General features: G+C 36.3%; 1 protein-coding gene across 1 annotated transcript in view; it reads right to left on the reverse strand.

The window, feature by feature from the left end:
- Nucleotides 1-477: 477 nt before the first annotated feature.
- LOC106622327 (uncharacterized) overlaps nt 478-23,323 on the reverse strand; it is a 101,688-nt gene continuing 78,842 nt past the window's right edge. The window contains 1 exon segment of the mRNA XM_070110260.1: nt 478-4,548. Within this exon segment, the coding sequence (XP_069966361.1) occupies nt 3,158-4,548 (1,391 nt within the window). The 3' untranslated portion in view covers nt 478-3,157.

The following is a 23,323-nucleotide window of genomic DNA, read 5'->3' on the forward strand; positions in this document are numbered from 1 at the left end:
AAATATTTTTAATTTATTTAATATTAATATTAATATTCAAAAAAAATTGAAGTGTATAATGCGTATAGATTTTTTACGATATTTTTTATTTATATAATGTATAAAATTAAAAAACCAAAATTATATAAAAATAATTTGTATAACATTTATGTAAAAAACCAATTATACGATGAAAAAAATAAATACAATTAGCTTAAAAAAATTATAAAATATAAAAAATATTTTTATTTTTTTTTTCAATATGTGGATCCGTTTTACATTATAATGAGATATGTTAAATTATTTAAAGTTAAAAAAATTAACAAAATTTATATACAAATAGTTTTATAATTAAATTAATTATAAAGAAGAAATTCTTAATATTTTTAAATTATTTAAAGTACAAAATTTAAAAAAATAAATAAAAATTATATAAAAATAATTCTATAGTTAAATTAATCATAAAAAAATTCTTAATTTTTTTTAAATATATTAATATTCAACTAAATTTTTTCTTATAACCAAAAGTATTATCTTTAACACCTGTCTACAAAATATGTGAATTTTTCCTAGTTATGCCAAAAATAAATTGCCGAAATATTACGCTCATATTTTGAAAGCATTTTAATAAAATTCAAATATTCTCGCCAACCATTTTTCAAACTAATAAACTGTGTTAGAGCACTACTAGCAGGTCTATAACTCAAAGCCAACTTAACCGAATTACATGCGAGAAATTCTTATGCCCACACACACATACACGCACAAGTGCATGGCTAAAAGTCAGTTTATGTGGCTAACCCGACGGACTGCGTCCTATCACAGGCAATTCATAAATCTTTTCATATCTCGAGCTGGGCTGGCAGCTTCCATGTATGAGTGCAAACATGTGTGTGTGTGCGACTGCCGCCTAATAAGACATCTCAAAAGTCACTTGAAGACAGTAACATCATAAGACTGAAAAAATTGTGTCAAAACCACAATGGCAACAGTGTAGACAGTGCGCCGCAAAGTATGCTTAGACGCAAATAAATGCATAGCTCACACACGCACACACAATACATGTGGAGTATAAATATACATATACGAGTATGTTTGTTGGTTTGGGTGTGCAGGCTGTGTGGCAGCTTGAATCTTTCATTATCATTTCCCGGACAGCTCGCTTGCATGTGTATGCGTGTTTGTGTATGTTGGCAGGCAGCTGAAGTGGTCAGTTAGCAAGTATGCGCCGCAAAGTATGCTACAACAATCAGAAATATAAAATATACAGTTATTTGCGGCTGTGAGGGTCAGCTGCGTAGAAATATGCCAACGCTGTCACCGGCTCACCTCATTACTGGCACACAATACACATTTATACAACAAATTGCACGAACACAAACGAAGCGTGCTGTATAAACTGTATTTATGTGACTGTACGCGTGCAGTGAAGTTGTCCAATTGGTTGACCGACTTCAGTTTTTAACTAGTTTCGGTTAACATTATTCAATTTAATTTAATTAAATTTATGTAAGCAATTTTTATATGTCTACTTGCAGCAAATAAACCAGCACATACATACATACAAACATACACACACACAACATACGCATATGGCATTTATGTTAATATAAAACACATGGCTTTTTAATTAAATGAAATGTGGCAAATTTAGTGGCTGCTGTTGGTGTCTGTCTGTCTGTGTGCGAAAGTGTGATTGTGGCGTTGCCAACTAGTTGAAATATTTCTGCTGTTTGTTTGCGATACTTGTGCTTGTCTCATTTACGGAATATGCACACACACACAAACTGGGTATTATTTCATATAATTGCTCGTATCTTAATTGTATGATCTTTGGCAGCCACAATAACGGTATGTATTTGAATTTAAATTAATGCGAAATTTGCATTTGTCGAGTTTTCGCTTCGCAAACCTGATTGTTTGTTAATTAGTGAGTTGTCATGCTACAATACATTAAGGACGAAAATTCACAGGCAATTTTGGGCAAAAATCGTTGGTTGGATTTTTCAGAAATAATTTGAAATAATTTTAGTTATATTATTAAGCACTATTTAAAGAAATTCGGGTGTTTATATTTCTAGTAGTACTATGCACAGAGCTTCAAGAGCATGCTGAGAAAGAATATGCTACAAAACAAAGAATAAAATTTCATTTTAATTGAACAGTTTGTATGGCAGCTATATGCCATAATGGTCCAATCTGAACAATTTGTTAAGAGATTGTGGCACTGCCTTTGATAATAGCCTGTGCCAAATTTCATGAAGATATATACAAAAAAAAAAACATTTCCTTACTAGAACCTGATTCTGAACGTTCAGTTTGTATGGTAGCTATATGTTATAGACGTCCGATTTTGGCGATTCCAACAAAAAATCAGCTGCCTGGTGTGAAAAGCACGTATGAAAAATTTCTGATTGATATCTCAACAACTGCGTTATTAGCTGACAAATATACAGACAGACAGACATGGCAAAGCTCGTCACGCTGCGCATTTGTATGTATATATAATTTTTAGGACCCCGCCGTTTTCTGCTGGTTATTACAAACTTCATAGCAAACTGTATATAGGGTATAAATTCGAAGCATAAAGAACTAAAAAAAATCTACATTATCGCAATACATTCACATCACAAATACTAATTCAGTCACATTTAACTAAAATCTTAGAGCCTACATCAACTTTAAATTTATTATCCTAAAACTACGACACATCAGTTGGCATTCAAGCGTTAAAGTTAACCCCAAGATGCTTCACACACGCACAATCGCACAGTTCAAAACATACACCCACCCTCCCATTTTGCTTGACTTGCATTTACATTATGAGTCTCGAAGTTGTGCTGATGAATATTCGCTTTAGCCTTAGCTTAGTATAAAACATGCTGTTGCCACACACTCACACGCGTATCACGTCGCCTGGTGTCGATTTCGACTTGGTCGTCAGTTCACTGAGACTGCCAATCAGCGAGTCGTGCTCGTTGTCACTATCTAGGCCAGCGCTGTGCGCGCTTGTGCTCGCCGCCGTCGTTGCGTTGGCTGTGGAGGTCGCGCCTGCTGTGACGCCACCCAAGCTGTCATCCAGCATGTTGGCAGCGCCCATGGCCGCGTATGCTATCGCAGCATCGTCACCTGCCTTGTCGCTTAGCAGCAAGCTGTGCGGTCATCTCAGCGATTCGCGTCACATAAAGACGTCAGCGCCACCGCCGACCATGCCGCCAGCTTTACGTGGCGTCGTCGGCACGCCGTGTGGACAATGCGTCGCTGTGCTGGCATTCGATGTGCTCACACCTGCCGCCGCCGCTGCCGCATTCATAGCCTTCGACTCGTCCTCAAAGGTGACCATTTTCTCACGCGGCTTCATAATGATCTGCATTTGCTGCGGTGGAGGCGGTTGTCCGGTACAAATGAGCGTCTGTGGTGGACCCAGCTGCAGAGCGTGTGGCAGACCACCACCCATGCCCATGCCGCCACCGCCATGTTGTATGGTCGGAGAGTAACGGCGTGCCGGTGGTAGCGCCAAATCACCGACGCCCGATAGATTGAACTCACTTACGCTGCGCGGCACGAAGTACTCCATGTGGTGCTCAGGTATGCCCGTGGAGCGACGTATGGGTGTGTTGCGTTGGAAAGCAGAAGCCGCCGAGCGCCGTGGCAGCGAACTGTACTGTGTAAGTGTATGCGCCGGTCCAAAGAACATCGTCTGGTGATGCCCAAGTGTGTTACCGCCAAAGCCGCCAAGTTGTGCCGGCATATTGGAGTTGCCATTGCTGCCGTTGCCGCCGCCGCCACCGCTCAAAGCGAGCAGCTCAGCAGCGGGTCGTTGTCAAGAGGACTTCGGCGTAACTGCCACGGAGACGAGCGCAACGTCTTCACCCTGCGGCATCACGTGGTCCTGTACGCTAAACTTGCGCAGCCACATTACGATCTCTGTTTGTATGAGACTGAAGCACATGGCCACCACCGCCATACCGACAAGTATATACGCGGAGGCGAGATAAAGCGTGAGGTTGCCGGTGGGCGCCAGTTCGCCGAAGCCGATGGTGCCCAGCGACGTGAAGCAGAAATAAAGCGCCTCTAATACGCTCCAGTTTTGCAGTTTGTGGAAGAGCACTGCGCCAGAGGTGACGTAGCAGACCAGCACCATGACGCATATGGAGATGGGCACGCTGGGACTGTGTGTCGACGCGTGCATGCCCATACCCATTGAGCCGTTGTGATGATAGGCGGGTTTGGGCAGTCCGTAATGATGCGCAGCGGCGGAATGTAGTTTCCCGCTGCCAGCGCCACTGTGATGATAATGTTTGTTCGCACCTTTGCCGCTATCATTCGGTGGCAACTTGCCGTTGCCGCTGTTAGCGCTGCCGCTACCGCTATTACCTGTATTACCGGCTCCGCTGCCACTGCTTACGGCGCTTTTGGAGCGCGCTTTGCGAAAGAGACAGCGCATTGCGGCGGAGAGACCCTCACCCATGGCGGATAGGTACAGCAGCACGATGGGAATGCCGAAGAGCGCGTAGATGAGTGCAGCGATGCGGCCCCACTGCGTGCGCGGCGAAATACCGCCATAACCTGGAAAGAAAAAAGAGAGACATTTAGTACATTGAAAATAGCATACAAATCGAATTATTTCTGTTTTTACAATTTATCAACTCGCAACGACCTAGTTTTACACTTCGGTTATGAAACCCGTAAGTTCATTTTTGAAACAGCTCAAAGAATGCAATTACGCTCGCACCAGATTTGATTGTCTGTGGTTACTTTGACACGCCTTGTGGATTTTATGAAATGCTCGCTTTGAAGAGGTTATTGTATAGCGACAGGAAGGCAATTGAAATTGTATGTGGCCAATAGGACATTGCTGACTTGACATTGCCAGGCAATTATAGAACTATAACACCTCTTTCGCGCCGTAAGATTTGATTTATTGTAATTGTTACGTGAAAATTCATTTGGTGGGCTTAGCAGACTGTTATGTCGAGTGATACTATGACAAAGTTTTACTTAACGACCATTCAATACATTAAAGCTTTCTGAAGCTCTAACAGATTTGTGCTTCGACGTAGCTACATGGGAACTCTTTGCAAGCGTTGAGGCCAAATTGTGTGTCCGTGTTCATAACAATTTCGCAAAACTATCGTGATTTGAATGTAAGTAAGTGAAATGTTATCTAGATCTGCTAAATCTGTGAAGAAACTATTAGTTTGGCTCTTTTCGGTAGGAAATGTATCCTACTATTCAAGGTATTACGTAGTCGTTCGAGGAAAATGAAAACGGGCTCATTTGAAAATGACAGCGAAGTACATGAGGTGCTGTTAAACATACCTACAAACTCAAGCAGGATCTCTCACCGTTCGGCCCGTTTTCCTACTGGGAAGCTTAGTCTGTTGCCTGCTTTGTTATGCTAATGTAGACATAAACATATACACGACGTGCAAATCTACATATTTTATGTATGATTATGCACACACACATACTCATACATGTAGGTATGTATGTATATATATGTAAATACCCTTTCAGGCTTTCCAACAGCTACAGGCTCATTTCCGCTAGCGAATCTGCCACTTAAGCAACTGTTACTAAATACCATACTTTGCCGTAATTTAGCCACCGAGGCAGCGCCATGAAGACAGACAATAAACGCACACATACAAGCGCACAGGCATTCATGCCACATTGAGCCACTTGTAAGCTGGGTGTGTGTGTGTAAATTTGGTCAGCCGGGTATATTTTGCTAGGATTTAACGTCGGTCAACTGTTGCGAAGTCACGGCAACGCCGAAGGGGCAAAGTTGGGCACTAAGTGTGAAGCTCAATTTATCTTAGTGTGTGTGTGTGCTGCGCTAGTCCAAGTTTGCACATATGCCGACACTTAAGCCCCGCGCTGCGGCACTCAAACAAACTCACATACAGACACACATACGCGCGGCTGACACACGTGCGGCCCGAGGCTGTGACCGCACGTTCCGCTATATCCGGACCCTTCATTAGCTTTCATGCTAATGCTTAATTTTACATATAGACATGCGTGTACAACTTTTTTGCAGGCGTATGTGTATTTGTGTATATAAGTATATATGTGCTTTGATGAGACATTTTGCTAGTTGTCATGTATAACAACGACGGACAGCTGGCTTTACTTAAGGTGTGTGTGCCCTTGCAACCTCAAATGGTGGTAACTTTTAAAGTGAATTACCGCTAAATGCCGGTAGCATGGAGTTCTAGGAAATTTTTGTTACTGGTCACGTCTCACTAGCTTAATTGTGGAAACTGAAATTCAACGGCTTTCAAATTATAATATTTAACGGTTGTTATGCATATGAGACGCAACTTCAAAATTAGTTTGAAACCCTTTTAGTGGGAAACGAAGACTACCACATAGCAAAATCTACACAATTTTACTTATAGGTAACTTGAAGTACAGCATTGAATTTAAAATTTAAAAATATTAACTTATAAAAAAAAAAAGTTACCAAAATTTCCAAAAATAAAAAATGTTGTCCCAAAACAAAAATTTTTTTTTTAGTACAAATAAAATGTTAACATGTTTATTAGACATTTACGGGCTTCACAAACCAAGTTTTTACTTTTGTCCCAAATTTTGAGTTTAATAAAGTTTGTTCCAAATTCATTTGCATTTCATATTATTTTACTAAATATCTAAGTTTATTCTTACAAATTTCAGCATTATAGTTGTCCCAAAATTATAAAAGCGTTACAATTTTATATAAAATAATTGGCAAATTCCATACAAACACTCAAAAAAGCTTAGATAACGAACTACTGTGCCAAATGCTTTGAAAATTTCGAAAACAGTGTCTCCCAATTTTTTTTTTTTTTTGTACTAAAACCAAGCGTATTTATAATTGTTTAATATACTAGTTTGAACTGAGCACAAAATGCTAATATTAATTTCTAATATAATATTTTATAATTTTTGACAAAAAAAAAAATCACAATTGTTACCATTTTTCAATAGAAAACACTTGCCAACACAGTACTTATATTATTTTCTTCGCAAAAGTTGTTAAGGTATTCTAGTCTAGAGACATGAATTTTAGGTAATTACATTAAAGTGTCGTAAAAAAAGGCAATCAATATTTTTACTATAAATTTTTTTATCCTTATTTATTAATGTAACAAGAGTACAGAAAAAATTAAAAAAAAAAAATTTTTTAAAAAATTTTAAAACTGGCAGCTGTTGAAGTGGCGAGTCTCAACAAATTGGCAGATGAGCATACCTACGATTTCAACCCTCCTAGTCATAAGAAATAAAAAAAAAGATTATCAATCTGCAATGATGTTGCAATTGTATGAACTAGCGATAAGTAAAAAAATGTTTTAAAAATGTATTTTTTAAATAAATAGTTAAAATTGGGATATACTCGATAGAGTTCTAGAAAGTAGATACTCTGAAAATTTCAAGTAAATCGGTCTTGTAGAACTCCAGAAATCGTGCGTATGCTTGAAAAAGTATGGTCTAAGAAAAACGCATTTAAAGTTTCGCGTAAAGTCTTTTGTGCGATTAGACGCAGCCGCACCAGTTTGGAGGTAAAATGTCTATATCTCCGAAAATAATTTAAATTTACAAAAATCCGATCGTAGACATATTCTTAAATAGTCAAACTTGGAAAAAATGAAAACAAAAATCGTTTTGTTTTTGAAATTATACACTAGCATACCGCCTTAAGCATTGTACCAATTAGCGCCGTGAGTATTTTTTTTAATTTTCTAGTAAATGAAAAGCATTAAATCAGAGCACCAAAAGCAACAAACAATTAAATAATTTAATAATAAATTGAAAAATAAAGTCAAAATTATGTCAATAAATAAAACAACGCAATAAAATGTGTTTTGCGGATGTAAAATGCTTCATTTATTTGGCACAAAAATTTGGTTTTGCCCACAGTAAAGCATTTTTGCTCACAGTTTCATTAGCAGGCTGTAAATATTAACATTGCTAAACTTTTATTTTCTGCAGGATTGCATTACAGTGTTTATACATGCATTTGCTTGATTATATGCTCGTGTGCAAGTATGTTTCTATGTTTATAAGCAAGCGAGCAAATCTTGCCTAAATGCCAGGCAAATAAAAAGTCGCCTAAAATGAATAGTCTCTTTAGCTACTCGGTTGAAACAGTCATTTTCGGCATGCAAGAATGGACACAATAACAACCGTAAACGCACACATACACATAGCAGCGTGATACCTGCGTACACATGCCCAGCTGCAGGCAAAGCAGCAAAGCAACTGCTATTTTACACGCTTTTTATCACTGCTGCTGTCATTTGTGTAGCAAATAAAATATATTTACCATTTTCCACATGCAATTTGTTGTTCGAGTTGTTAGGCTCGTTTTGCCTTTTGTTATTATATTTTTTCTATGCAGACTTTTTGTTGCAACTTATTTGTGCTGTAGTTATTGTAATTTGAATTGCTACGCTTGCTGTGTGCTTTTATGGTCCTTCCAATCTAGTTGGCTAACAATTTGCTGCCATAAAAACAACAAAAACACATAAATGCACAACAAAAGCAAAAAAGCAAAAAAAGCCTCGAGGGGCAGAGAAGTCAAATTCGTTTAAATAAAACCGTAGCTGCGCAACGCAAAAAGTTTTACGGCACTCAGCGCCACAGTCATTCATTCGTCACAACAACAACCACTAAAGACTTTGTGCATACACACGTACATATGTAAAAATATGCACACACGTATACACACACCCAATTGCATATCACCATCGAGGAGACTTAAATGTCTTCTTCTCTCCCATGAAGTAATACTTTGTCCAGTGGTTCCGTGGGAGAGATTTGGGTTGGGAGTAGGTTAGGTTTAGCGGATTAAAGTTCCGCACTTCGGCTTTCGATGCTTCCCCCTACTATAAAAAAAAAAAAAAAAAAAACACCCAATTGCATAGCAGCGTGTATCACATGACAAGCGTTGCTGCTTAAGTTGGCTCTTCTGGTTAGTTTTGTTGTTAGTTTGTCAGTTTTAATGTGGAAACTTTTATAATTGAGTAAAAATTTCTGTGCGTCCACAAGTTATACAAATATGCGGGCATGTAAATACAGGCATGCCCATAAATATTCATAGAATACACCCACACCCACACAGCTTATGAGTATATGATAAGAGACTCACAAGTTGTGCTGCGCTATAGCTAAGCATATGTTTGCTGATATGCCTGCGCAAAGCCCAGTACACCCTTTAGCAACAAAGAGTGCCGCAGAATTTTTATTTTACGCACAAGTGTTGCTTTTAAAAGGTACAAAAGGCATTTGGCTCAACAAATAATATTGCAGAAATACAGAAATGTTTTTTTTTTTAATTTCCATACATTTTTGGGACAGACAAAATCTGTCCCAAAACTGCAAAAATGCAGGCTTATATTGTGGCATTCGGTTCAGAACAAGCCAAACACACATATTTAATTGAAATCTTAAAAATATAAATTTTGGGACAAACATTTTTTGAAATAATTTCTGATATTAAAAACAAACACACTCCTTTGATAAATTAGGTTTCAAGTCCTGCTAAACACATAAATATTTTGAAATTTTTGCGTATAGAAATTTTGGGACAAACGTTTTTGAGAGTAGTTGCTGAAATTTTTTTTTTTAATTATTTTGTAACCCATTACTTCATTTTTGTACAAGAAAAAATTTTAAATAAGCATCTCTGTAGTTAATTTCCTTCATTTAATTGTTCCAATATAGATATTTATTAAAAACTATATCAAATGAGCTACGTTTACTATTAAAACTAGCTTCTAGTGACCCATACGCTAGCTAACATTCGCAATTATTTGCATGTTCATACGTACTTTTTACTCAAAGAAAATTTTGTAATAAAATTCAAACTCCTTAAAATAAATAATTTTGGCACAAAAAATTTTTTTAAAAGCTGCTTATCTTCAAAAAAACACAGTCTTTGCTGTATTAGGTTTAAAATCTTGCTAAACACATAAATATTTTGAAGTTTTTGCGAATAAAAATTTAGAGAATACAAATTTTGGGACAAACATTTTTTGGAATATTTTCGTGAATCGGTTTTTTTTAATTATTTTGTAACTTACTACTTTATTTTTGTGGCGCTTGCAGTTAGATATAATACAATATAATTTTGGGACAAGTTTTAAATATGACAAGTACCAGAAAATTATGTTATCTTTCTTTGTTTGCTGCTCCACAGTATAATTAGTTTCAATATTTGCCAAAATTTCCACACTGGGTTGCCACACTAACATTAATTCATAGAGAAATAAAACTTTATCAACTAAGTTCATATCAATGCAAATATTTGACCAAAAACGAACGGCAATTCGGGTGTAAATGACACTGAGCATATGTAAAATGGAGCACAAAGGGCAGAAAGTAAGAGTATACGATAATGGCGTAGGGGAGTTGTGGAACGGCTAATGGCGTACGTGAAAGGCACATTTTTATAAGTACGTATGTATGTGTATGCATATGTAAGCAGCACCCGCAAAACAGTTGGCCAGCAGTCCATTTGCACAGTGTTGAGTTGTTAAATGGAAAATCCGCAATTTATGAGAATTTGTTTCTGACGCCTCTTTTTCGTGAAAACTTACACCCACATATGGGCACATATATTTTATACGCATGTGGGTAAGTGAAAAAGGGTTTTACGTGTCACTTACAGTGTGAAAAAAAAATGCTATACATAGTTAAATACCAACACAATGGGATGATAATAATTTTGAAAAGTTTGGCATTAAAATTGTATGCCTTGGGTGATTTTTGTTTTTTTTTTTTGTTTGCACAGTTTGTGCCGTGCGTAGTTAGGGGTTGCCACATTTGCATGAATAATATTATAAAATGTTGCTGCATGGAAAGTGGGTAGGAAACAACTTGAAACCCGAAATTCTCAACTATAATAGGGTGAAGTGGCATTAAAGAGCAGCAGCGCTCATTACACGTGGCTATTTGCAACAATGGCGCAGCTGAGGGTAGAAGAAGTTGTATAGTATTAAAACTATGTACGCAGCGCTATAATATGAATGTAATGTAAACAGGTAAGTGCTAGTTGAATCAGGCATAAAATTCAAGCCAATTTCATTATACAAATGATGTGTTGCTGTGGGTACTTGTATGAATTCATGAAATTGGCTTTTTATTATGAAAGCTTAAGCATTCAGCCTCACCGCTCGTTACGCTTATCAGCTCATATTTTACTTCCGTACCTTGCCTCAATTTGTATACAATATTGCGGTATATTTTCTTTTGTGCGCACGAAAATTCATTTTACTGCTCACTAATTATGTACGAGTTTATGGTCTTCTGTTCATACAGCTGATTTTTATAATATAGGCAACGTATAATAACAATATAAACGAAAATTCATTAAATAACAGACGATGTAGGGTTTCGAAATTGGCAATTTTGTGTCTATGTCTACTAAAATTCATATGAAATACAACTCGTGATAATTTTTTGGAGAAGTTATAATAATTTTTAATGAAAATGCTGCTCCGGTTCGGTTTAAAAAAATTTTGGGACAATGTTTAGGACTTATTTTATTAAAAAAAGTGTATCAATCGTGTTGGTTGAAAGCTTTCTGGAGCACTACAACAAATAATTTATTTGATTTTTAATGAAAATACTGCATCGGTTCTATTAAAACAAATTTTGGGACAATGTTTGGGACTTATTTTAATCAAGCATTCTTGTCAACCGAGTTGGTTGAAAGCTTTTTAGGGCACTACAACAAATAATTTATGATTTTGAAGCTATACAAAAATTGGGACACGTTTTGGGACACACTTTCTGCTCAAAAATGACCTTATTGTGCCTTAAAGAGTGTGATTTAACATATATAGACTTTTATTTTCAACGTATTTGTAAAGATTTTGAAAAAAAGAAAGTTGTGTTACAAAAGAGAAGTTAGGAAATATGTATGAATATTGTTGCAAATTTCTATTGAAATTTCGAATAATATTAAAGCAATGAATATTTAATAAGTTTCATGCTCCCGTTACTACAAAGCGTTCATTAACATTGCGCGCACATATACACACATACATGCTTTGGTCCCACATGCTGTCGCAAAGGTGCCAGGCGAGGCAAGCAAGCCATCACTCAACTGTCGCACTGCAGCGATTTGATGAATGTTCTACATAGCAAATATGAAAGGTTGTTCAGTGCCAAAAAAGAAAAATTTGCTTTATTTTGTGTGCGTAAGGTAAAACCGAATTTGTCTAGACCAAGTGGAAAACAAGTGCCACAAAAGAGCCACGCACACACTGAGCACACACACCAATGCATTTGCATTACAAAGAAGTTTACACAATAGGTAGACCATAAATAAGTTTACACATATAATGTTAGCGCAGCACTCACATGAGTGACGTGTGTGAGTGTGTGTCGCAAAAGTTTTAGGACGCACATAAAGGGATAAATCTGTGCGCGTGCAACAACACTTTGTTTTCTGTAAGGCCCCTTTCATATCGCATGCCACTTAATTTCGCTTAATTTGCGCTTTTACCTTTTGTTATTGTATTCAAAATTTACAAAAGAAGACATTTGTAATCATAAGTACAGGAGAAAGTTTAAGCGGTTCAATGAAATTGCGTAAAATCATGTGCATTATGATGCTTAGCATATTCATTAATAAAAATAAAGCTATTTCATATACAACTGCACAAAAAAAAATATTGGGACAATTTTTGGGACACATTTTTTTACGCTGTGAGCTCGCTGCTATTACAGGAATACTCATAAGTCCTATATTCTACAACAAAAATAAGCTAAATTTATATATAGCTGCGCGCAAAACGCATAATCTCTTTTGGGACGCGGCATTTCGAACTTACTTCATGCAAAGTTATTTAAAATTTTTGCACTAAAATAAGAGTGAGCAACTAAAAAGCTAAAAGAATTTCTTAAGTAAAATTTCAATTATTTAAATTTTTGGGACAAGCAAAAAACTAGCTTTTTACTTGTACTTATCTGTGCTTACTAGGCATCTGGGCAGGTTTCTGCATACTCTGTGAAATGACAAAATAATTTTTAAACAACTTATTTTTATTTGAACTGGAACTTATGTGCGGTTGCAGCGCAGCTGGGTAGGTTTTTTATACTTTTCATGTAAAATAACATGCTTTTACAAATTTTATCAAAAACCAAAATTTTGGGACATAAATGTTTGCATATTTAATTTAAGTTTATAATTTTAAAACTTTCAAAGCAATCGAATAATTCTGCCAGTATTAAATAATTTGCCCTGAAATCAACCATTTTTAATGTAATTATTGTCCCAGAGTAAGTCAAATTGCTTTATTTGTACACGCAGCACGTGCCACTTGCCATTAATTACTTCATAATAATAAATATTAATTTTGCAATTTGTTTTTGGTTGTAAGCATAAAATGCTGTGAAGAATTCTATTTAGTAACACTTTTGTTGTCGCGCGGGTCGGGCATTGTAAGCCTTCAGCAGCCGAAAATGTGTCACACTTTAACGCAAAGTTACTTTCTGTTAAAACATAATCACTACAAAGTGTATGTGTGTGTGTGTGTGTGTGAGTTCATGGCATTTTCCGCAGACGTACAAACATTTTCTTATTGAAAATAATATTTTGCTTGTGCAAAAACAAAGAAAGTCCAGTAAACAATGACCCACAAAGTGAAAGAATTTGATTTTTATCGCTTGGGTCAAATGGCACAGCAGACGCTGCTAATAGCTTCGAATACACTCATATATTCAGTTGTCACATATATTTGTGCTACTTTTTGCACGCTTTCTACACAAGCCATTCGTCGCCCAAGACCAACACATTTAATTTTATGTAAGTAACCGATAAATTTGGCATGTTTAAAAAATGACAATCTGCGGCCAAGTTTAGAGCCCCTTTGAGCAACGCACTAATTCCAATGGTCATCGAACGCGCCATTTAGCGCCACTGCGCCTCTTAGTATGCCTTTGGTAATTTTCTACTCGTTTGCTGTTTTCTACTTTATTTGGCAGTCAATTTGTTACAACTCCTCCGAACACGTGCGCCGCAGCTGCCACAAATATATTAGTCAATCATTACTCACTCGACTGCTGTAAGCTGGCGGTCAGTGGGTAAGGCGCTGTGTGCTACAGTCAACTCACAAGCCGACGCATTGTGCAGCCAGCCATAAAGGTCGTCTAGCCGTTAACGCTGACCGTACGCGCTGAGGTTAGAGATTCAAGTGCGATAATGGCAGACTTGTGATATTCTAGTGTTTGGGAGCAGGGAGGAAAAGCGTGTTAATAATGAAGATGACTATAGTTATGCTAAGCTTGCCAATTAGTATTTGTTTGTTTTGAAAAAAAGATTATTTTGTGATTTAACTATGGACTTGAAAGTGATTTGGCAGGCATTACGAATTTTGGGACAATTGATTTTGAGAAATTCGAGTGTATTTCAGGTTTTTTTAAAGCTTAATAATGCGCGCTTTTGAATATATACTTGTAAGCTAATTTAGTAAAAAAATTTAAGTAAAATCAAATTCTGTTAAATTTTAAACAATTGTTTTGTTTGCAAAAATTTTGGGACAGTTTTTGGGACTGAAATAAATTAACAGTATATACTTTTTTGATACTCTGCCAACATTTTTGCATCAACTACACATAACTTTATGTTGAAGCTTCATAGATCTACCGCAGAATACATCTTTGACTTTTTTTATAACCTAAATAGGATATATTAAGTTTACCACGAAGTTTGTAACAATCAGAAGGCAATGTAGAAGAGCCTATAAAATATATACATAAATGATCAACATAATGAGCTGAGTTGATTCAGTCATGTTTGTCTGTCTGTATATATACAAACTAGTCCCTCAGATTTTAAGCTATCGTTTCGAAATTTTGCACCTGTCCATTTCTCACCAAAAAGCTGCTCATTTGTCGGAATGGTCTATATGGGGCTACTATAGCATATAGCTGCCATACAAACTGAACAATCGGAAGCAAGTGCTTGTATGGGAAACTTTTTTATTTGACGTAATATCTTCACGAAATTTGGCATGAGTTATTTTCTAAAGCAACAATATAATCCGAAAATTATTTAGATCGGATCGCTATGTCATACTGCTATCATATAAACTGCACGATTAGAGTAAAGTGCCTGCATGAAAAATTATATTATTTTTTATTGCCGATTCACGAAATTAGATCGGAACCTTTGTATCTGTGAAGGGTATTATAGCTTCGGTGCAACCGAAATTAACGTTTTTTCTTGTTTCTATATAATTTTCTCTTATAATACATCAACTCTGTCTTCGCACCTCTTACTTTCTCTTCAAACAGAAGCTCACTTTCTTTTTATTTTTCCTTTCACTTTCCTTTTATCTTCAACTTCATCATTACTTTGGTTTCCTTTTTATTAACTCCACAGTCTTGTTATTTTTCCTTCCTGTGAACTCCAACTTACTATTAACAACCAGTTCAGCATTCGTGACCTCAACATATTATATTTGGGCCATCCTTTCAGCCTGCAGCTATTATTGGACGCCAACTGTTCTTTAAAATATCCGTCGAAGGGAGAATTGTGGGGAAATAAATAAATTTTTGGCCGGAATTCAATCAGACGTTGCTTATTACGAAACCTTAAATTAAATTACGCACTCATTTGCGGGCGACCTTCGAAAGGATAGCGGAAGCAATGATGAAGCGAAGCTGTCGGTCGTTGTGTGCGAGCGAGGGTGAAAAGCAAACAAGCAAAAGAGAAGCCATAATAAGTGCGAGTATGAGTAGCGGACAGTTCAAAGAAAAAAATTTAAAATATATTTTTTTCACATTCAAATTTTATTTACAGCTATTGCGCACACATATACATATGTATATAGAATTTTGTCTTTACTGCAAATTTTAAAATTATAAATTTAGAAAGCGCGTTTCAAACGTCTTCATAACCATTTTTGATTTCACATTTCCCGCATTTTTTTTTGAAAACATATATTCTGCATACTTTATGCGCCACAAATGAAAAACTTTGCCTTCACACTGATTTACGAGTCAATGATTGTAAATCAGCGTATATTTTTCTATGCACTTTTTCTGCTTTTACGCGTGCCACATAAAATATGCGAGTTTTGTAGTGAAATTTCAATGATAAGTGGTATTTTTGCCATGCCGAAACACACACACACACACATACATAACGGCATAAGCGTAAGCGAAAGTAACCGCGAAATATGACACATTTTGGCGCTTCGAACATCGTAAAATATGTCGAGCAGCGGCGAGTGCTGAGTTATGGCGCGTAAAGCATTCAAAGCGGTGGACGCTGCGGCAGTCGTACTTGCAATTCGGCGCGCCACAGCCACAGATACTCGGCAGTTGTGCATAAAAAGCAAGTAATTGCAAGTTGTTTGCGTATTTACGCTTATTTATTCGTTTATTAAATGTCGAAGATAAATAAAGGCTACGAATATTTTGCGTATACAGAAAAATGTGGCTTAAGTTGTCAGTAAAACACGTAAGGCACATATATGAGTATACGAATGAAGAAATTTGCAAAAATTTAAAATTTTATACTTTGGTACACACAGTTTGGTACAACATATTTTAACTGGTGTTAACTGGACGTAGGCACATAAATTCAATTTTTAAATTATTGTAGGAATTTTGTTAATTTTTGGCACACATCTGTTTGGGACAAAATAACCGGTACATTATTTTCTTAAAACTACATTATGTGGTTGCTGCACTGGCGATGGAGTTGCAAATATTGGCAAGAAAACTTCTCGAGCATTTTTGGAACAATGTCTTTACAACAACAAATTACCAAAACCAGCTATACTAGAAAAAAAATTGTGAGCAGTACTGGCTGGATTCTACTACTCATTAAATAAAATTTAATTTAGTGCAAACAAATACTATACATATATTTGTGACATGCATTGCTAAAATGTTGCGAGAACAAAAATTTTTGCGAAATTTAAAAAAAAATAATTTACAAGGCGTTACCTTTTAGCTGCAATCTCAAACATAATGCCTTTTATAATTTCGGCTCAATTTTTGGGACACTTATATTTACTCACAGTGTCGTGTTTTATCTACAAGTGCATGATTTTTCCTTAGAAGTGCAATTTTTAAACGCTTTAACGCCATTTTAACAAAAATAATAGAGCACATAAATATAACCAACAGCGGTGACTCAGCTCAATGTACAAAATTAACGCGCTACATACATACGCCATTAGCAATGTTTGATATATAAACGCTGCAGACGTTACTGCGAATTAAATGCATCCGGAACTTTATACATTTCAGCATAAATGGCCAGTGAAAGCAAAACTTTGCGCCGCACACCACCAAGCAACCAAAAGTGTGCTGACTACTGGACGTGTAGTATGAATTTCGAGATTTTACAATTTGCACAATTTTTTGATTTTTTTGTACTTTTTTTCCCCCCCTTTTACTTCTTACTTACCCATTCATCTCACTTCGATTCGATACTTGTATGTCAGCCACATTTAAGTTTTTAATACGTTTTCACATTGCTGTTTTTACCCTCTATATTCTATTCAGCTATCCAATTATTTCTAATTGTGAATTTACAAATTCAACGTCAAAATGCTCACGAACTTGAAACTAAGCACCACTAGCTTTTAATCACTCATACGCCCTGGCGGTCGAAACGTGCTCGTCTGCAGTTGACCGCAACAAATGTAAGCGAAATATGTTATACGCTATACGTTGGTGAAATTCCGAAAATAGTGAGAGTAAAAATCAAATACAACAACAATCGCGCAGCGAATTTTGTAGCAGAAAATCATCTGAAACCACTACAATGGAGAGATATAGCGTGACCACACGCCGCGTTGGCGGCTAAACCGTGACGCACTTCACTGCTGGCATACATACTTATGTTTATGTGTGTGTGTGTGTGCGTGTGTTTGTGGCTAGGCGAAAGGGTGCAAATGCTGATATTTCGAATTGTACGTGTTGTTTTCATTTCACTTTTACCGCTTTTTATAATTCCCTCTCTGTTTTTCTTGTTGCTTATGCTTACTGCTGATGTCATTCAATGCCACGCTGTTGGGCTTTAGAGAACACGCTTTTTTGCTCCGAGCTTTATTTATAAACAGAATATTTTTAAACACATTTTACTCAGCTTGTTTTGGGTTTTTCTTTTAGCTGCTCGCCACAGCTGTGACCTAAGAGTGTGACAAGCGGCAAGCAGGCAAAAATAATAGCAACTACGAAGACCAGTAGGGTACCGCTGCTGGTTTTCTCTCCAAAAATATGGATAGAAATATTTTTTTCGATATGGCTTGAATGTGAACATTGATTATTTTGAGAAACCTCGAAAGTGCTATTTGAAAACTAAAATTTGGGACACTTTTGGGACAAGATAATATAGCAAGCACATGATAAAAACATATTTTCAGAAAACTTGAACTATCACTTTTAAGCAAAAAAAAACAGCAATGTCAAAAAATAAAAAAAATAAAAATTTTTGGGACAAATATTTTTTGGGACAAAATATTACAGCTATAGCATTCTACTCTAACAAAACTGCACCTAAAAAAATTTTTTTGCTGAAATTTTAGTGCCACAGTTGTGGGCATGATTTTTGGGACAAATAATTTTGAAGTAAAATTATGGAAAGCAATGCCAAAATTTACCGAAACGAGTTAGGCTTTCACGAAAAGAAATTAATATTTCATTAAATTTTTCATACATGGAAATTTTGTTAAATTTTTTTTAATCAAGCATAACAAAAAATTGTGTGCAGAAATACAAGAAAACATCCGTCACTTAATTTGGGACTGTAAAACTTTACCGAAACCTAACTCTGAACTTTTCTTGAAGCATTTCACGATATCTGGATGCTAAAATTTGTCAAAAAAAATTGGGACAAACTTTGGGACAATTTTTAAGATTTTAACGAAAATGACAGCTGAGTCGCAGAAATATTCTGAACACTTTTAAAGCTCAATTTAGTTTATGTTTATAAGGGTTTAAGACAAGAAAAGTTTTGGCACAAAAAAATTAAAAAGTGACAAATATATTATATTTCGGCGTAAATAATGCTTGGAAAAGCCGAATGCTGAACATTATTCAGCACATCCCCACAGTGCAGTTAAAAAAATACCTTAGTATATACTAGTAAATGTTTGTTTAGGTAAGTATAACACAGATTTGTTTCATCATGCCGCAGCTGATGCTATGTCTAACCGTTTTTGGCATATATTTTGTCACATTTTGCACTACGCCTTACCCTTTTTTGCTACAAATTTTCCTTTTTTCCTATTTTCCTTTTGCTTCTTTTCACAACTATATTTTTTCTATTTTTGTTGCCGTTTTACTCTGGCAAAGTCTGAGTTATGTTTGAGTGACCAGTGTCATAACATAAAATATGCCGCAGCGGCAGCTGACATCACTGCAGTTATGGAATATTGATAGCTGCGCGGAAAGCGCCCCTCTACGCTTTCGCTCAACATTTTGCAACAACAACAAGCAATTCGATAGCATATTTATGTGCCTTGCATAAATTTAGGCGATAATCGCAGACAAGGGTCACACTCAGGTCGTTGAAAAACGGTCATAGCGTTGCGGAGCGGGGCTGAAGTGCGAAAAAAGTGTTGAGTGTGAGTATGCGCGAGAGTGTGTGAGTAGTTTGGGTACACCAAGCAACATAATTTTCACAAAACACACACACACACAGGCACATTGACATATGTCAATTTCGTGCGTGATTATCGTTTGTGTCATCTGCACACATGACACACACACACATGAAAAACACTTAAAAATTCTTGCCGACACACAGTCACAACCGATTGCTGGCTTATATCCATGTGTGTGTGTCGTTGCGCGCATATGTCAAAGTTCGATTTTGATGTGCTTTCGAAAGTCAGAAATTGCTCGTTCGCTAACTTCGTTGACTGACCTTTTTGCGCTAATAACCACAGCAAGCTGCAACAACAATGTATGCGCGTGTGTGTGTGTGAGATATGCGGAAAACACGAGCAGCAGCGTCAATATTGATGTTAAACAATTTCAACTTAAAAACCAACAGCAACAACAACTGCCATGAATATCGGCATAGCAACGCAAACGACAATAACAACTACAGCAATAATGTTTTCAAGGCAAAACTGACTTAATAAATAGCAGCAACTCCATCATAACTGTTTCGCTGTGTCATTGGGTCGCCAGCTCATACTTCAGTGTTCGCTTTATGGAGCTTTTCCACTTAACGCTTTGCATGCGCCGCCCAGCCGCCGCCCAGTAGAACGCGCCCATCTAGTTTCAGCGCGCAACAAGAGTAGCCGCTGCGATTATGCCTTGCCTGCGTACTAATGATGTTCTCACATTGTGCCACGGAGCGTGAGTGTATGCGTGTGTGTGTGTATATGTGCTGATGACATTTCAAAAATTTATTGCGCATTTGATGTGTCGCATCAGGCAACGCCTTATTTACATACATAACTCACATACACACATATGTATATGGAGGAATTGGTGCAGCAAAAGGCATGCAAATAAAGCGCTGCACTGAGCAGACAGTTGACAGCGTGTAAATGCATACAAACACAAGAGAAAAAACAAATAACCTCTACTAGTATTGATTTCACGAGCGAATCCAAACGATTACATTGCAATCAAGTCCTTGAATGAAGTAGAAGATTTCTAGTTAAAGCGAAAAATATGACATCAAGAACGAAAGTATTTGTGCTCAAGATTATATGGTGCTTTTAAGCAGTTTAGCATAAAATATTTTTTATTATATAAAGCTCGTTTAACGGTTATTTATTATATCTAGCACTAAGAAAATAATACGAGGCGAGATTTATGAACAAGTTGCATATAAATTATACGCCAGGAGTATATGAGACTTTCGTAATCAGCAACAAAAGTTGTTGACATTTCGTAAACCCAATGAGAATTGCATCGACAAGATGGAAGACGAATGAAAAGTGTGCATTTAAGTGAAAAACAGTTCCAATTGAGTACAGAATAGTTAGCTCGGCTGATTTTCTGCTTGGCTGTACGCTAGGTGGCAACAGATGTCCAATGAGAATTCCATGCAAAAGTTGGGAAAGGAATGAAAAGTTCAGTTTAAAACGAAAAATAGTTCAAAGTGAGTTCAGTATCGTTAGCTAGGCTGATTTTGTGCTTAGCTATACGCTAGGCGGTATTACTGCAAGTAAACTCGGACGTTCAGTCAGCGTTGAAGACCTTGAGTAAATGGAGAATGCTCAATTTGAGTAAGAGCAATATTCTACAATATCTGCTGAGCAATTATTTTGGCGTTGAAACAACACAGCCAAGAATGGTATTGCATAATCACTTTAAGGAGGTATTAACCAGTAGAATATGGCTATGTTGTGCTATGGTGAACTCAGTGGACGCTGGATCTACGAAGCATGAAAGTCGAGACAAAGCTGTTAGTGGAGCTGCACTACGTCACCTAAATTTATAAAGCTTTAATTCTGGCAGCAAAGTTGAGATATATATTTCAGCTTAGAAAGAAATCCTTCTGCTATTTTCATTCTAAAATATTTTGAATTTATTTTTCAAAAACAAAAAACACTTTAAAACTTAAATATTTGCGCGAATTATCTATTTACCTGTGCAATAAATGGTTTGCGAGCTTTGAGCGATTTTATTTTCACATTTTCTCTGCAAGTCATGAAATTTAAAAGCATTTTCTCATCTGAGCATTTTGCATATAAACTCGCATAGAATTGACTACTTTGATTATATCAAAACTTTTCGGTGCATTTCACACGCAAATTACCTTATCGCACCGCGTTTCACTTTTGTCAATATTTCAACGCCCCGAACAGTGTTCTGTTGCTTTATGCGCTCATATCAGCTTACACACACACAAATGCAAACTTTTTTTTGTAACAAACAAGTGCCAACGGAGGCCAATTGCGTTAGTGGCAATGCATTGGTTAAATATAGACAGCACACACACACACACCCATAAGAACATATTGACACACATGCACAAAGCAGGCAGTTAATCATTTTCAGTGATTGCAAACACACACACACACACACATATGCACACAAGCGAAATCCGTTAATGCTAATATAGCGTTATATATTGGCTGTTGATTGCTTTATTGCCTTACTATAACTGTGGTTGGTGTTGTTGTTGTTATTATTATTATTATCAGCAGCATGATTTATAGTTAATAATCACAGGTGGTTGTTGATGGTGGTTTCGTTGGCGTAATATTGTCACAACCACTTGCGTTGTTATTTTAATTAATATTACAGTTATTACTATTACAAAAACACATAATCATATACGTTTCTGTACTGTAATCACTATTTCTGATATATCTGCATTTTTTCGTTTCACACTAACTCTCTGGTGGTTAAAATATATTACAGCAGCAAACTAGTTACAAACTGGTTCAATTCAGCATACTTTACACCTAGGTGTCTACGTATGATCGATTCAGTAGTTTAGACATAAGCTGAGAAACGAGTTTTGGCACATTGAAACTATGCAAAAACCTGTCTGAGGTCAGTGTGTTCCCACTGGCGCTTTTGTGGCTTAATGACGCTAAACTGGAGATTACCTAGTCCACTAGCTGGGCCTTTACTATAAGAAGCAGACGCCGTAAGCACTTAAAATTAATTAATTTAATTGAATTTGGCGCTCAAATTTCCAGCGAGCTGCCATTTTATTTCACTTGCAGGCCTAGTCAAAGTGTAACTGATTTTAACTTAGCCAATAAAAGGCCTCAAGAATACTAATTTACTCAAAAATATATGTATTTTCAAGCCGACATTTTCATAGGGGTGTTTAACTTCACAAGTTTTTAAGATATGTAAATTTTTTGCATACAAATTAAAAAAAAAAATCGAAATTAGGCTAGTATTTCAACTAGTTACAGTTGAATTAGTTTACAACTAGTTCAAATGCATCGATCTTTGAAACTAGTACTAAGTTTTGCAGTTTTTAACAACTATTTAATTACTTCGCAAGTAACTGGTTACAAAATTAACGAATTTTTAACTAGTTTTGGACTAGTTCAATTGTTGCCACACTAAATTGCGCTAATGCGCAAAAATATATTTAAATGCTAATTTACAACTTATCGCTTATTCCGCTTCAATATACATACTCGTACATATATGAACCACTCGCTTTTTTCTTTAGCCAGCCAGATCAACAGCATTTTACTGTTAATTCAATTTAAATATTTAATAGCATTTGCGCATAACTTCTATAAATATTTTTACTATCGTTATTGTGAAGAATTTTATGATGACATGTGAAGGCTGCGCAAAGTATTTTATTGACACAAATTCATAACTGTTTTTCAGTGAGCAAACGAGGCAAGCGAAAAAATGCATGCATTCGCACATTTCTTTACAA

This window comes from Bactrocera oleae, chromosome 5, assembly GCF_042242935.1.
Source record: "Bactrocera oleae isolate idBacOlea1 chromosome 5, idBacOlea1, whole genome shotgun sequence".
NCBI classification, from domain to species: domain Eukaryota; kingdom Metazoa; phylum Arthropoda; class Insecta; order Diptera; family Tephritidae; genus Bactrocera; species Bactrocera oleae.